The 17720-nt window shown below is 40.6% G+C and overlaps 1 protein-coding gene across 4 annotated transcripts in view; it reads right to left on the bottom strand.

The window, feature by feature from the left end:
- Positions 1–17720, bottom strand: part of CEP112 (centrosomal protein 112) — a 174074-nt gene that overhangs the window by 104351 nt on the left and 52003 nt on the right. For all 4 annotated transcript variants that reach the window (XR_015774320.1, XM_014255886.2, XM_088065411.1 and 1 more), the window contains exons 18-19: positions 13584–13719; positions 10290–10397 (exon numbers count right to left, since the gene is read on the bottom strand). Coding sequence is in view for 3 of the 4 variants with exons in the window: in XM_014255886.2 (XP_014111361.1) it covers positions 10290–10397; positions 13584–13719 (244 nt within the window). In the remaining variant the exon portion in view is untranslated. The remainder of the gene's footprint in view (positions 1–10289; positions 10398–13583; positions 13720–17720) is intronic.

The raw sequence follows: 17720 nt of genomic DNA on the forward strand, positions 1-17720 counted from the left end.
CTTGCACCATGATTTCATAAGAAGCCCTCTATTCTCAGGAGCCGTTCCCAGTCCGCACCACACTGGATGCTGTGACCTTGGCCACTCTTAGCCTCTCCCCGCTTGCCTGAATGGCAGCCCGAGACCAAGGGCCTGGTTGCTGCAGCTTTGATATTAATCCTCCCGCCTGCGCACAAAGGCACCCTACCTGGCCTGCACACTGGAGCGGCCAGGCCGCCTTTGAAGCAGGTGATGAATAGGGACGGCAGGAAGCCGCTTCCCCACTGAACTCCGGGCCACACAGCTGCTAAGAACAGTCACTTGGATTTTTCTTCAGTTTTGGTGGATTTCGGAGAAGGAGGAAGGGGGGGAAGGAAGGAAAATAACAAAAAAAAAAAAGAAAAAAAAAAAAAAAGAGAAATCTCTTATCGTGAACATGGTGGGGTATTTTCAGCATGAGAAAGGAAAAAAAGAGCGGACGGGAGGAGCCGCTGTGTGAGCGCGGAGAGCGCTCGGCACCTTATCTTAAAGCTGTAGCATTCAATTCTGGAATGATATCAGCTGGTTGCCCAGCTTCCGCGGGGAAAATTTGAAGCTAAGTTAAAATAAATGTTAAAAAAAAGGGTATTTTCTCCAAGTGCAGATCAGCGTGTTGCAGGTTTAAAAGGGAAACGTGCCATCCGTGCTGCAGTTGGGAGCATCCTTCCGCAAACGGAGCGAGGAGAACAGATGCAATATTGCACGGTTTAACATATCTACATTATTTAATAACACTAAAGAGCTCATTAAGAGATGCCTGAAGTCCCTGCAGGGGTTAACCCCTCACATTTTCCATGCTGGGCCTGGGATCCTCACACAAAGTTCTTAATGCCAGGTTTTTGCCCAAGGTTTCTGTACAAAACTGGCTTCTCCCAGATGATCGCGGTGTCCATCCTGTGCCTAAGAGAAAGAGCTGTTGCTCCCTAAAATAACTGCAGTCTTAGCCTGATTTAGAAGAAAATATGTTTAGTGTTTCCTCATAAATCAGACCTGATTAAAAAGAAATCGTGCAACAGGAGAGGCCTTTCCATTCAGACATTTTGTTGTCTTAATTACTGGGTTTTCAGCCAGTTGTTCCATGTAGGGCTGGGTTAAGGCAGTTTGCTGTGGGGAGCTTCAATTACTGGAGCTGTCACTTTTTTACCAGAAGACCCAGAGGGAGCAGGGAACACATCCTGCTTCTCCAACCAGTCACACACTTTACCACACTGGCCAAAGTAATTAGTTTTGTTTAGTAATTTCTTCACTTAACAGCATTTATAGGCACAAAGTTTTTTAATTTAACAGGTGGAATAAGCAAAAGGTTCTTCAGCAGGAGGGGTGTCCCCCCAGCTGGGAGGTGGAAAGAAAAAAGGCTGGTACCATGAGGGAAGGTGTTTTACAAAAGGCAAATTTGTTGAAGAAAAATTTTAAAACTCCCCTCATTTAAAGCTACGTATTCCCCATGACGGCTTTGGTTTGATACTTTAAGATGTTTCTGGCAGGGAGCAGAGGTGGAGAAACAGGAGAGGAGAGAAAGGATGAGGACGAGAGCACTCTCATCCCTCGAAGACCTCCAAATCCATCTTCCCTAATGAATATTAGCAGGTATTCCACGTGTGAGTGAGCAGCCATCCCCTGCCCTGGTGAGCACTCTCTCAAGCTCCTGCTCTCCTCAGAACTGATGCTAAGCACTATGGCTTATCTTCCACTCCTCCCTCTATCATTCGGGTATTGTTATTGGGTTGTTTTGTAAAGGGAAAAAATAAATTAACATATAACAAAAAAATGGAAGGAGAAAATCCATGCTGCTTTTCAGCAACAACAGGACTTCTTCATCACAGGAAACTGCATGAAAACTGTATTAATTCTTCACACACCAGACAGATTCAGTCTCCTCTTTGAGGCAGAGAGTGCCTTTATGAATGATATAACAAAACCACTTCAAAAATTCTGTCGTGTTGAGATCTTGCTGCATCTACCCCTCGGTGCTGAGCACTTCATCAGATCACATTCAAGTGTCTGCTCCAATGCAGCACTTCAGTGTCCAGAGGACAGGCACTGGTAGGTGCTACACATTTCAGCCAGACAAGCAACACGACATCCACAATGGGCATTAGGGGCGATGTTGAAAAGGAACATTCATTAAATAATCGTGTGTCCCCCATTACCATAATCACAGGGCACTCATTGTGCCTTGGATGTTTCCTCATCTTGTCCTCCCAAAGATGAAAATCTCTTATTCCCTTCCCTGCACATCTGTTCCTGTCTCCAGCCATGGACACAAAACCAAGCAGGAATGTCTGTCTGACCTGAGAGAGCCTTTCTTACCACTGCTGTTATCAAGTACCACAAATATATGAAAATTACGATCTCTTCTTAGCTGAATTTTTCATTTTTTAATTATTTCCACACAGTGTGATAGAACAACATTCAAAACAACAGCCAACAGGTGATTTATATCAGAATTACATTATTTATTTTAAACTTAGCTTTTAATTATACTATTACTTCTAAATTTAGCTTTTAACCGAAATTTAAATTTCCTTACTCTTGCAGAGAAAAGGATGTTAAGAAGAAAACAAAATTCTTAATAAAGAGATAAAAAAGATTAACACAAGAACTGTGACAGTCTCTTGGTGCTCACTCACACACGCTAACAAAAAGGTGCCAAACAAATCTGGCAGCGTGGTTCGTACTGCTTTAGGACAACTTGCTAAAACAAGAGACAATTAATACAGAGCCAAGGTGAAATCCTGCTGCTGTTAGCACGCCTGAAGAACAAAGATCGACAATAAACAGCCCCCTGGTTGCAGGAGATGTTTTCAGAAGCCAAAGATTTGTAATATAATCAACGCCAGCAAATACCTTTTGAAAGTCCCTAATTTAGACAAGGCCTTCTACTACCCAGATTTTGCTTTTACATCACACGCTAAGTTTAGGCTTTTCAATTTTAGAACAATTTCAACTTGTTCTCAAGAACAAGCACGCCTTTGAAATTCTTTTTAGAGTCCCCAAAGGAGGGAAAGGAAATTAGTTAGCTCACTACCCCTTTGAAAAATGTAACTGCTACAATAAATATTTGACACCAAAGTATGAAAATTCATGTAAATTTATGTCCGCAATTCCAGAAATATTTTAAGTAACACCTATATAAAATACGGTTTTGCAAGGCAGGATGATTTTATAAGCACTGTTTTGGCATGACTGAACTGAGGGCTGGAGAAGCCACCAATGTATTGCACGTGTCACAGCAAAGAACTGAGCTAAACTCACTCTGCAGCACACCTACGGCACGTCTGGTTTCACTGTTTCTATCCTACAATCATTGAAGTGTTTGTAAATCAGGTGTTTGCATGATTACCCCAGGCAGGGCACAGCAAATATATCTATCTATCTATAAAATATCTATCCCCAAATAACAACTCCAGCAAAATAGAGCATTTTCTCTCTCCTAAGCCTATAAATAAATGTGTGTGCTCTGTGAGGATATGGGGATTACCCATCTCTGCAAATACTGCTGCTAAATCTGATCTTGCAGGCTGGAGGAGTGAGTATTAATCACCCTGGGGTCTGGTTTAGCCTAACTTTGGGCAGAAAAGGAGCATCTTCACTGCGAGTTAAGAAAGAAAACCAGAATCCCTTTTACCAGAGCTCCTTTGCAGCAGGTAAATTAAATACATTTTTATTGACACTTTTTTGGGGGAGATTTTTGTCTAAGTTGACACATGAAGGTCTCTCAAGATACAAGGGCTGTAATGAGCCAAGGGCAAATGAGACAGTGAAAAAGACATCTGTGCAGAACCACACTTACCACTGAAGCAGTAGGTACACGTGGGGTAATGTACATGACTTCCTATTTCACTGCAGGCTGCAATAATTTAATTGGCATGACTCTGTTTTCTGTAATACTTATACCTTTTCATCAACCACTAATAATTATTTTTTAACTGCAAACTAAGAATTGCGAGAAATTCTCTAAAAGAAACAAGCTGGTCTTTAGCCAAACTGCAGTTTGATTTATCCTCTCCTAAAATTATGTACCTGAATGGTCTCACTCTCACTATATAAAATTATATTCCTGATCTGTACATTTTTACTTACAAAAGCTTTTCAGAATGTTAATATTTTTAAAGTATGGGCAGCACAAACCCTACCTCAATCATTCCATCTTCCCAATCTTCTGGCATGAGTAAATTTGTTTTTATATCACAGAACCACAGAATTGTTTGGGTTGGAAGGGATCTTTAAAGTTCATCTGATTCCAAGTCACTGCCATGGGCAGGGAGACCTTCCACTATCGCAGCTCGCTCCAAGCCATGTCCAACCTGGTCTTGGACACTTCCAGGGATGGGGAGTCCACAACCTCTCTGGGAAACCTGTGCCAGGGCCTTACCACCCTTATGGCAAAGAATTTTTTAATATCTATTCTAAATCTGCCTTCCTTCACCTCAAAGCCATTCCTCCTTGTCCCATCACTACACACCCTTGTGACAAATCCCTCTCCAGCCTTCTCGTAACAATTCACTGGAAATGGAGCTGCATCCCTGTGATTAAATCCAACTTGGTGCCACGATGAACATCAGGAGGTCCCTCCCCAGCCCACCCACACCACAAACCCACGGCAGGCTGCAAAGAGAAATATTTCTTTCCAGCTAACAGACCTTGAGTCACTGCAAACGCCTGTCTGCAGCAGGCTCCGGTGCAGGATTTGCTGTATATAGTCTTTGTTTAGGGATTCAGTTTATCCAAGGACCTTCTCTGAACACAGAGCTGCCTTCCCAGCCGCTCGCCTGACTCGCTGTTTACCGCAGGCACCCGTTTGTGTTTCTGGAATCGCCTCCCTCTCCCTCCTCCCCTCAAAGTGGATTCTTTGACTACACAGGGAGCTCAGGCTTTTAACTCTGAATCACACACGAGTCAGATGCCTGGAGGAGACCGTGCAAATACCCATCTGTCTGGTTAACAATTCTGTAAACAGCAATGGCATCATGAGAAGATTTCCACCCACTCTTCACTTGGAGGTTAAATTTGTCTCCTTTTCCCATTTGTGAGTTTTAGCTATAAAATGAAAAGTTGATGTTGATTGAAGAAAGTATTCCTCAGATATTCTGCACAAATGGTATTCATCTGTGTCTTAGGATGGTTCAAAGGAAACGTTTATGCATCCTAGATTAATTTATTAAATGAAATTTATGCAGCTTGTTGCCGATGACATGAAAAATTTAGAGCTTCTACTAACGTGCTCATTTGGCCTCCTTGCAAGAACAGACTGTATTTCAATTATCTTAGAGTACAGACAAAGAGGAGAGGAACAAAGCTTTTCACAAAGACTCTCTCCTCATAACTAAACCAGCATACTAAAAATGGATTGTGGATGTCGGAAAAGAAATGGCCAGGTTAATGTACAGCTAAGAAATGCTTGGGACATTGGTCTGTCCGAGGAATTGCAGATTTCAAACAGGGTTTTGCAAGTATTTCCTTCACTTGGGTGGGTAACACATTGGTAAAAGAGAAGCTAGAAAACAGAAAATGAAGCATGAGGCCAGAAGGAAAGCTAGGATGGAAGTGCAGTGGCAGGAGCTCTTTAACACAGCAAGGGTATGGGGACAAAGAGAGCTGGAGGTTGAGCTTGTTATCTCCATTAGTGTTAATTACTAAATTAATGTTTTGCCTGAGAGAACCTCACTCTTTTCTTTAAATTAACCTCAGTTGAAAGTTAGAAAAGACAAAGAGATCTACAGAATATTCCTCCTCTCCTCTCAATAACACTTCCCTCTGCTCCAGCACACTGCTGAAACAAGAACAGTGTCCCAGCAGCACCTCAGATATTGTCCTTGCTGCTGGCAGGTAACATCACAAACATGCTCTTTTCCACTTTTAACCAGCTATTTTGCACTTCTTTACCTCACTTCCTTTATTATAAAAGGCATATTTAAGTTCAACCACACCTTTGTCTTGCTCCCAACTTAAAGGCATTGTCTATTGACTTGACTTTTGCGTGATTTCAAAGTGATTTCATTAAATACCCAGGAAAATATTTCTGAAGGTGTCTCTTTCTTCCCTATTTGGATACATAGGACAAGATGACAACTCTAATTTCTTCATAACTTTTACAGAAGTCAGAACCCAACAATAAATGTCACAAGAAAGGATTTCCTGAGATACAGGGAGATTCTTCAGCTATCATGTAACAACTTTCCACTTTCCTATGGAAGCATGAACAATTATTTTTCAAGGGAATAAACACCATTAAAGATGAACCAAACCAAAAGGATTATTTATATATTTAGGTTGGCAGCTAATCTCAGAGAGTACAGCCATAATTCATCAGGTAACCCCATCCTCCTATCACAATAACTCATCAACTGCTTCACTGTGTGTTCTCTCCCTGCTGGAAAATATAATTTCCTAGGCTTTGGCTCTCTTGTTAATCTTGCATCTCATTTATTTCACATTCATTCAGTCACTTCAGCAACTGTTTACAGCAAAAAATGGGTGTAACAGTGATCACAGTGATTATTAATGGTTTGGGCTTTTTTTTCTAAAGGACAAGCTAATGGCATTTAAGCATTAGGAATATATTAAATTCACTGAAAGTGTTCCATTCTTGACAATTTATGAAAATCTGCTTGAAACCAAGGTGTGCATGTACTTGAGTGTGCTGGGGAATGTCCCTGTCCCATCTCTGCCATGGAACCACCACTCCCCACGAGAGATGTGCTCTCAGAAAGTGCTCAACTGACAAGGATATGGGAAAAAAACCCATCAAATTCCTTAACTTTTCTGTCAAATTTGACTAAAATCCATTACTGAAAAGCCTAGGCACATGCTCTTTCAAACATTTGGCCTTGTAGAAGATGAACTCATCAGAAACAACTCGCAGGTATTTTGAGCTAAATTGAGGATGTAATTAGAAAGAAGGGGGAAAAATGAAAAAAAGAAAAAAAGAAAAAAAAGGGAGTGGGTGCAAAAAACCAAACAACCTTTCTTCCTGTGCTGACAGTGCCATAAAGCCCAACTACAGATACTGCAACCATTTCAAAGGCAGGAAAGGCTGAGGCCTTCACTGTGCTGTCCACTGGCTTTGAAGTGCCGAAAGCAGCTGCTCCCAGCAGATAGGAACTCTGGTGCTGCTGGAGTTATTTTTTTTCTTCAAAATATACTTTCAAATCTAACAGCTGCAAGTAGAACAAAGTTGAGCTAAAGTATATTTAAAGAAGAAAAAAAAAACCCCACCAGTTTCTCTCCGAGACTGTTCTCAGTGGATACTTCAAAAGCAAGTGGCGCCGAATCAGATGAAGCTGGAACCAGGAGGGACATGTGACAGCTGAAACCAAATACTGCAGGATCCAAAAGTTCCTTTTTGCTTTATTAATGGATTTGAGTGCATTTGAAAAGCTAACAAAATATTAACTGCATTAATTTTTTTTTTAAATTTATTTTTAATTGTTTTCTTCCAAATTATTTTTGAAGCAAAAGACAAAGATAAAAAAAATCAATGTATCAGGTTATTTGTTGGCATAAATATCAGATAAATATCAATATATCAGTATGTCTAATCTGCAGGCACAGCAATCTTTCAGCCCCCACAATGAACAGCCCATGTTCACACCAATAATTGTTTTGAAATCAGTATACAAGCAGAGTCCTGTGACATCAACCACTCAGATAAAGCAGAGAAGTGAAACCACTGCTCCAAGTGTCTTCCAAAATGTCTCTCACATTGGAGAACTGGGTAACACATCAGTTAATTTGGTTCTTTATAACCAATCTGATTAAAATCATGGTCAACTGAATTGCTCAGGCTGCCATCAGCACTACCCCTGCTGCTCACCATGACAGCCAACAAAAAATAAATCTGTAGGGCAATTTCCCTTCTAAGCCTAAATTTCATTTGACAATTAGATTCAGACACTTGAGGCACAACATCTCAAAGCAATCACTACATTTCTCAGGTAGCTGAAATATCCTGGTTTTTGGTTGGGTGTCTATTTCCACCTGGAAGTCTGCTGGAGCCCTGTCAAAATGTATCCCCACTTCGAATTCACTGCTCTATTTAAACACTTTCAATCTGTTCCTAGCCAAGTAACAACCAAAGAAATATGCAGTAAAAGAAGGCAAGGAAAAGTCTTCTTTAAAAATGGCTTAGAAGCTCTGAAGCATAAATAGAGAGCAGTGCAGAGAAACAGAAGTTGGAAGTACAGAAAGGAAATTTTAAGAGTGGAAGAACTGAGCTCATCCTGCTCCGTGGTGGGGCAGGAGGGGCTTTGTGCTTTCCAAAAGAACCTCATTCCCAGTGATAACCCCCCGCAATCTGCAGGAAGGGGCATGTGTTCTTCATGCTCACCAACTTTCAAAGGACATTCCAGATGAAGTACAAAGAGAAATAAATTTTTTAAAAGGGCATAAACAGGATTCCACTGAAAATTCTTCTGAGGCTCTCATTGTTTAGCTGTTTAGCGTTGAAACCCTTGGGTTCCAGTGATGTCTCATAAAGCTTAGCTGTTCTTTCTTACAGTAAAGGCAGCTATCCTAAATAAAATAAATGGGAAACACTAAACATCCCAGTGAAAAATGCTTTCACTGGTGTTTACCACAATATCAACATTGTTATAGAATAGATTCACCAAATAAATGTTTAACTCTCATATTAATTTCTTGCTTTGTGGGTTTTTTTGACACAGTCTCTGGAATGTCTGAATATAAGAAGACACATAAAATTAAACCATGACAATATGAGACATTATAATTTGCCTTTAGTGTGCAAAGTTAGCTGAGCATTGGCAAAAAATTTTATCCATGGCTTGGTGGATGTTACCATAAATAGTAAAAAAATAAATTAGCACTTGTAGGTAGGAACAGGAATGTTGTAACTCCTGATACACTGCAGGTTAGCATTTATCTCTACAGATTAAAATCTGGGATGGGAAAATGGGAATAAAATCTTTGAATAAATGCTTACTTTGGACTTTAAAGATGCATTACAAATTATGAGAACTTATTAAAGAAAAAAGTGAGCCAACCGTATCACTAAAATGATGTGAAAGTATGATTAAATAAAAAATTCCAGTTTGAGGCAGATGTCCAACTGACCCTGACAGTCCCATCGCCCTCCTTTCAGTGTGTCCCCAACACACCAAACTTCCTCACCTTTCCTGCACAAATCTCCAGTATCTGACTATTTCTGAATCACTAAATGCAGGAATCAGCATAAATAACATCCCCCAGTTAAGCTGAACACCTGTGAGATGTCCCTCACCCTTCCAGAGGCCAATGTGTCACCTCTGTCAGGTGGCAGCACAAGTGGTGACGTTGACAGTTCTGAGCGAGGACAGGGAAAATGCTTTGATCTGACCCAACAAACTCCCTTCTGTTCCAAGAGCCACACACAAAACACACCATTGTTCCTCCCCAGCACAGAGCAGGGGTCTCTCAACACCTACCAAAGTGATCTTGTTCCTTAATTCCCTGAAAAAGCCCTTTCCAGATGGACCAGAGCAGGCCTGGCACCAAAGCCAACCACAGCATTTTATCCTCTCACGGCACAGAAGATAAACAGAAATGAAACCACATTTCCCTGCTGGATATGCAAGCTTAGATCCACACAAGAACAGTGATAAGAGAGAACTTCCATGGATTAACCACCTCATTCCTACAAAGTACTAAAAACCCCCTTTCAATCCTTCAGCAGGTGTTACCAACAAGTGCCACTTTAGTTTTGTCACCAAGTCCCAGCTCACACCAGAGTCTGGTGATGCAGCTCCTTAGCTCCCAAGTCTGTATCATGCAATAATTTCCCTTCTTCTGCTTTTCCCCCTTTTACATTTCACAGCACTGCTGCACAAAACTTTCTTGTCTCCACCCAAGCGTTTCCTGAGTATTTCCCAACCCTGAAATTACATTACAAAGAAGAAAATCACCAAATCAGTGGGCCAAAACAAGCATTCGTACCGAACACTCCCCGTGTCAAAAATGATAAAAAGAACAAACCACTGTTTCTTGACAAGAAGAGAAACAGATAATGCATGAAATAATTGAACCTGGTGATTATGAAAATAGGTGTTGCCACCTGTAAGCCTGGGAAACAATTTGAAAGAGTCGGAGGTACAAAGGATTGTGAAGAGGAAACAAAAAGTATTTTCTGTGTAGGTTCTCCCCCTCCACCTCCATGACAAAACTCTGCATATCTAGAAATCGTGTTTTTATAGGAAAGACAGCAACACACAGTGACCTATAGCTGCAGGAAGGGGTGTTTTCTCCCCTTCACCTGGAGGAGCAAAGCAACTGACCTGTTGTTCATATCTTTTCTTGATCTCATCCAACTGCCAGGAGAATTCTTGGGCTTGCTTTTCCCGGAGCAATTTTGATCTGCTCAGATCTGCTTCAACCTCTGCTATCTACATGGGAAAAGAAAGGGAATATTTAATCTATTTTTTTTTTAAAAGGCATAGCTTGAAGTGTTCTGACATTTCTACAGTTGTTTGTAAACCATCAAAGAGGAGAATATCACTTGTTGGGAATGATAACAACACCATTTGTACATGGTGAAAATGAATATTCAGTCTCTACAGGATTATTAGTGACTCAAGGACATAGTGATCACTGTTATGCCACTCCCTAATTACAAAGGATTGGCTCAGTTTTTCACTCCACAGTGCTGAATATCCCATTGAAATTAAGTGAATATTTTCTCTAAGACATATTTAAGACTCAAATATATTTCACTTAAAAATACACTGCCTGTGGAAATTCAAGGGAAATCATGTGCGAGTCAGAGCATAAACTACACATTTAAAGCGAGTTTACATTAAATCAGAAAATAACTTTAAATAACTTAAAAGAGAATTATTTGGCTGCAAGTTAAGTCCTCTGAAGATAGTCATCGCCTATGAATAATGAGTCCCACAGATTCCAGCACGCAGCATCAAGGAAGCAATTTCACAACTCAATTAACAAAGGCTTTTGTATCAAAAGCACAACTGTTAGCTGTACATCAGGCATGTTTCCAAGGGAATATATATAAATATATATATGTAACTCTGCTGCAGTGCACACTCATCAATGACTTTTAGATCTAGATCCCAACAGAAGCATTGAATAAATGGTGTCCCTAAAAAGAAAAAAAGAAGTGGAGGGGTTTGAAGGACCACAAGCCCATCTGCTCCACAAAAAGAAATCCATGAATTTCTGAACCACAAGCCAAAATCCTGCTTGGCCTAAGGGAGTGCTCAGTGTTCAACAGATGTCTGTGCCAATTGGCCTGGACATCACTCCCCAGCCAGGAAGGAGGAGAAAAGGCAGCACTCGGAGTGGGAAAAGAATTTTATTGCAGAGTACTCCAGCAGGAAAGGAAGGGACTGAAGTAGGAGCAGTTGGCCAAATAGGGAAAGTGGAAAAAGAGAGCAGTGAGGAGGTAGCTCCTGAACCTCACTGCTACTATCTGCCATTAAGAAAAGGGACTGCAATCAATGTTTTATGAATAATTTTCTTCCGGCTCCAAACTTACTCAAATTGCATGTCTATGGCTATATTTCACTCAGGTCAATAAAACCCAGAAAAATAACAGATCTTGTTACTGCACTAAAGGAGGGTTTTTTTTTTAAAGAGAACAAAAATGTTCTAAAAAGTGAAATAGTAAAACCATATGCAAAGATGCTTTAAATCTACTGGCTTCTGCAGTTTGTTCGTTAGGTCACGTTCATCTATTTCCAACAACTGCAACAAAGGCTCTTGATCATTATTTGCCAAACCCAGGAAGCCCCAGATCTACAGTACCATGACATAGTCTATGTATTATTTCTCTTTTTTCAGTTACCACTGGAAAAAATGCAGATTTTTCAGTTAAACACATGCCACTCACCCACCAGTGGACATCAGGTGACTCTTAATAATCACAAGCTTGACAAAATAGGAAGCAGATGGCAAAATAAATGATATTATCATAGTGCCAAACTAAAGAATCAAATATTGATTGCAATAACTGATAATGACCCCATCCTACTTATCTCCATAATTAACTTTATCTCACACAAAAAATGGGTTTAAAGCCCAGTATTCCTAATGTAGATAAAAAGACAGTGTTGCTATGGCTACTGCAGTTGTTCTGTAAGTAATACATCCAACCTCTCCACAAAACATGGAATTTTCCAGTATGTTTCAATGAACTGGGGGATTTATCTAAGAGTATGTGGATGCAGAGGAATGAGAAAGGCCAGAGCCATGAAGAGAGAGCTTCAGCAGTGCTCCTCTGATGTATTTCCTTGGACCTTGGTTCCTGTAGAAAAGAACCATTCAGCTGTACAATATCATTTAACATTTCTAGATTTTAGCACCCAAGCAGGGAAACCTCTGGCTGATTCATGGAGTACAGCAAAATGGATTTGCAGAATTTCCCAGAATGCAGCAATATTCTGAAAGAAATGTACTGACATTTTAAAATTACATTTGACTATCTTTTCCAAATTCTTTTGCACTTTCTTATGTTTTGGATTGGTTTTCTTTGCTGAAGGTTTTTTAAGTGAATGAAATGATTATTAGCCTTTCTAGAATTAGACAACATTCCTTCTGGAGCAGAATTAGGATATTATTTTAAGTCATCATGAAGAAATTGCAGGAGGGTCACACAGTACGGAAAATGTCAGATTAAAACTGTAGGATTTGTTGTATTGCCCTTGTGGGTCTGGTTTGCTGAACACATCTTGCTTTCATAAGTTTGTCCTTGCTCATTTTTTAATTTCCAAATTCTATTATTCGCTGTCTGTGTGGGTCTTAAAAATATCAGCAGTGAAGATTTTCAAAAACTTTGAGAACAACAAAAAGGGAATTTCCTCAGTCCTAAGGCAGCACGCAGCCGCCCATTCCAGTCCCAGCCTGCAGCACCCTCCTGCCAGCAGCGAGGTTTGGTCAAGGAAGGTGAGGTTGGAACTTGTAATCCAGAATTACAAGTTGGAGTTCTGTCTGGAGATCTCAACCACACAAGGAATTAAAGAAATATCCCTTCTTTCCCCCTTCTTTTTGGTCACCTATTGCTTGTTCCTCCTTTCACTCCTTGGGCTGCTTTTATAAACTCCCAGGAGAACATTTTAACTACTGTTTGCTCTGTAAGAAATTTAAGCCAGTAAAATCCCTGATTTGCAGGGACAGAAAAGTGGATTTTTCCATCCTCTGCACATGACTGCCAGCAGCCACCACGGCTCTGCCCCTGTTTGGGCTCAAACTGATTACAGGAGCTCATTAACGGAGGACAGAGTCGCTGGGAAAAGAGTAGGAAGAGACACATTTAAGTGGGAAATGACAAGCGTTGTTCCATAGGGTGTATAAACTAACACTTTATACTCTCACTCCTGAAAAATCCCTAATCAGTATCATAACTGCAGAAATCTTTATAACAATGACAATTCTGGCTTTGTCAGAAAGATGAAACACCCGCCACCATCCCTTTCTGACTCGCTGCAAAGACACTACATTGTGAGAGATTTTGATGTAGCACTCTCAAGTGGAGCATGTTTCTGGCATTATAAGATCAGAATCCGCTATCCCACTGCGCCAGAGTTTCAGAAAGGCTGGCATTGTGACCTCCTCACCCGCTGTTTCATTTCAGCAGAGTCTTTCTCTGAGTTCAGCTCCACCTGCCGCTTAAACTCCTCCAGGGCAGCGCCTGCCTGCTGGGCCTGCAGCCTCTGTACCTCCGTCACCCGCCTCAGCTGCTCCTCCTTCTCCCTAGAAAGTCACAGAAAATTTTCAGAGTTCAAGTATCAAATAAAAGAACAAGTGTGCTGGTGTAAAAGAGAGGCCTTTAACCCGATCAGTTTAAAATAGTATTCAGATTTCAATTTCCTGTCCCAGCTTCTGCCCAACTTCCCTTTGCAGGGCTTTGAAGAAGGCGATGGAAGGCCGGAGTTATTTTCGCTTTCTCCGATTGAATTTCACACGCCCAAACACAGCGTCCACAGCTCACAACAAAACCTCCACCTTCAAAGTCTCTCTCCACTTCAATGGCTCTCTACCCACTGTGGAACCCCCTTTATTAATCTCATCTAATTAATAAAATTTAATAATAGTAATTATACATAAATAATAACAAGTTAGATTTCATTAAACTAGATTTAACACCTCCCAATGCTTAAACTCTTTTTAGCATGATTGCCTTTCCACGTTTAAAAAAAACAAACAAAAAACCCCTCAAAAAATAAAAACAAACAAGAAAATTATCCCAGCTCCATCTTCACTCAGACAAGGTACAGGATTATTTCCTGCTTGTCATAAATCAAAATGCAAAGCAGGGTAATATGTGACATGTGGTTCTTTCTAAATCTATTAGAAAACCATAATGCTGTGATGTCTATTCAGCCTTTACAGTACTGACAGATGTTAAATCTCTGTGCAAAGATATTTCATATCAACAGCCTATACTATTTGACATATTAAACCTGATACATCTATAGAAATCAGGCTGGGTTTCTTCAGGCTGGGTGGTAGATCAATAGTAATGATTCTGAAATATTTTATGTACATTCACATTTACACAGACACATGAAAAGACACATTCACCATATTGACACAAAACAGACAAAAATTTGGGTAACTTTAAAGTATTTCAGAAATTTTGATGCGAGTCCTCAAATATTAGTAACTTTTATTAACTTGTCAGTGGTTTTGTTATTAACTTTTTGTGACACGTTCCTATTCCCACAGGTCAGCAGAGCTGCCTGACTTTGTGTTCAGACACTGGAGAACACGATGGTGGCATTGAGGGACAAAGCTGGCTCCACCCATGGCTTGTAATAGAAGACACATTCAAACAGACCTGGGGCTGACATTTTCATTTTCCAGGCAGAGGAAGTACCTCACGATAAATTTCCCATTTTGACAGAAATTATTTCCATATAAAACAAAGAATCTGACACATAGAAGACGGAAAAGCCCAGCTCATTCATCTCGTCTGTCACCTTGCCAGCACTGGAGGAGCTGCAGCACTGAGAGAGCCTTTCAGAAAGGTCAGGAAGCTGCCAAGCCCAAAGTTACAGTATTCACATCCTCTTCTGTGGTTTGCAGACCAGACTTTGACAATAGGACAAAGAACATAATCCTACATCTTCACAAAGTGGCTGTTTGCAGTGCAGGAGAGCAGGGTAATTCCATTAGCAAAGAGATCAAAGAAATGCCACAAGCCCTGAGTCAGTACATTGCTGTTTCCTTCTAGAGGGTTTTTTCATGATGCATATTTAAAAAAAAAAAGTAAAAAAATTATTTTGGTGCCTCACTCACAGCTGATGGAATAATTGAGAATAGGGAGACTGCTCTTCTCTTTACATAAAAAGGAAAATACCTTTCTTCCCCATCAGAAACAAAATCCTGTATCACAATTATGGTGATGATTGTTTTGGGGTTTAGAAGACCTGTGCAAATTATCTTCAAATTTGCTAGAGAGCATCCATCACCCCTCCAGATATGCTTTGTTTCTACAGCCTCATTGATTCCATTTCCTACACTCCTTTGAGGGGGAAGCACATCTGTGTTAATCTAAGCCACCACATTCCCCACTCATGAGATAGTAAAAATGACTCAGCAAAAAAAATCACTACCAAAATCAACATTTCTTTCCCCATCCAAATGGCAAAATTTTAAGATTTAAATTCCTTCTGCAGAAGATCCAAAAGATCCAAATTCCAAGCACAAAACTCCTTCAGGATTTCTCAGAATGGACACACCAATGACACCTCCATAGCATCAAAATGTCTCATGGTTCAGTTATCCATCTGCTCCTGCTGTTTGGCTCAGTTATCCCCCAAATCCCACATTCCAGGGAGCTGCTGAATACAGTTTTTTTTTATTTTACAGCTGCTGGACAATGAATTACATTAAGCACATCACTGCTCTCTCCCACAACACAATCTACCTCAGAAAGAAGAATATGTAAGAGCTCTGCCCACATTTGTTACCTTGGAGTGGGGAAAGCGTCCACTTCTCCTCCCAAAGATCCATAAATCAGCAATGAGCCCTGGATAAAAATCTCCCTCCCTGCAAAATACACCTAAGAATTCCACTCCACACTGGAAGCAAAACCAAAAATCAAAGCTTATTCAAACACATCCACACTGCCAAGTGTCACAAGACACTGGGACAACAGCCTTGGTCCAGTCAGATGGAAACACAACAAATCTAAACATAAAAGGACAAGACATTGGTCCTCGTGTTCTTAGTGAGGCTCCAAATTTATGCATCTTCTTCCTTAGGAAGATATTTTTATTTTGAAATATTATGATGTAAACTTCTAGGAATGTGGTTTTATGTACCTTCCTTTCTTTTAAGGACTTAATCCCATGAATAAATGCAACATCTCATTATAAGCAGGAAAAAAACTTCATTTTTAAGGATGTGAGAGCCATCACTCTCTATTTTTTGTGCAGTTCAGATTTGTACAGAAGCTTAGAAAACCTGTACAACAATGGCCCTCGGTTCACAAATATAAGAAAAGCTTCACTTTTTTTCCCAAGACACCAAGCAATGTGCCTTGCATGAAGCACTAAAATATTCACTTTGAAGATTATTTTTTTCAGCTGGACTAGTTGTGGGGCCCAATACAATTACATCATTTAAATCCCCTAAAGCTCAGCCGGCCTGAATATAAAAACAGGGTGAATTTACTCTTTGCCCCCAATTTAAAAAGTAAAAATTCCTTTTGTTTCAGTGTATAAAGAACATGGCAATGGAATTAGGAGTCCTACATGACCCAAACCATCTCAGGAAAAGTTGACTGTGAAGTCCAGAATTTCAGTTTCAGAAATCAGCACCCTGAAGTGCACTGATAAATGGGAAATACAAACATCTTATGTGCTTCCTCTTCATGCTTAAACATAAATATTTGCCTTGCTCTGTAAAATGTCTTCCAAGAGGTAACAACTGAATGCAGTGAGACTTTACATCATGGCACTAATGAAATGTAGGGCAATTCAGGGCTTAACAGGAAAGGTTAATTAAACTTGGGATGTCCCAGCAAATATTGGAGGAATCAACACTTTCCTGGAGGGTTCCCAGTATTCCCTGAACAACAGCAAGGGCTCAGCAGCAGCACAAGGAGCAGGAGATGCACCTGGCTGGGTCACAAAGTGCCAGCACACTCGGAATCCCCACGGCTGCATGGGGACAGAGTTCCACATCCCAGGAGCAAATCCACACCCAAGCTCCCTGTGTGCTGTTTAGAGAGATTTTCAGTGACATGGAAAATAGTAATAGACTGTGAAACTCCTCATGTTTTCTTATAAAATTATACCAGGCTTTAATTCACAAATTAAATTATATTCTTTTCCAGGTTTTCAAAACCTGCTGGCAGCACAGTCCATTGAATCCCAACTGTAGAACTGGGGAACAGAAGCAGAGAAAGGAATTTCTATAAGGATAAATTTTGCCACTGAATAAGCTTCTAAAACTCAAATTCTGATGGTCTCCACAAGAGGGACAGGCTCCATCCCTTGTCTAAGTCTCTCCCAGGTTGTTGTGACTCTGGGTTTATGCCTGGAGATAATCATGAATCCCAGAATATCTCGAGTTGGAAGGGACCCATACTGAGTCCAACTCCCCACTTCCCACAGGGCTCCTTAAAACTGAATCACAGGAGTGAGAGAAGGCTGAGGTATGGGAAAAGCAGAGTCATGGCTGAGCCTGCAGCCCCACTGACGATGCTGAGATCCTGCTGGGAAAGGCCACGCTGTCCTGCCATT

The sequence above is a fragment of the Pseudopodoces humilis genome, chromosome 21, assembly GCF_049639895.1.
Source record: "Pseudopodoces humilis isolate 2021_Gansu_Grassland_sample_001 chromosome 21, ASM4963989v1, whole genome shotgun sequence".
Lineage (NCBI taxonomy): Eukaryota > Metazoa > Chordata > Aves > Passeriformes > Paridae > Pseudopodoces > Pseudopodoces humilis.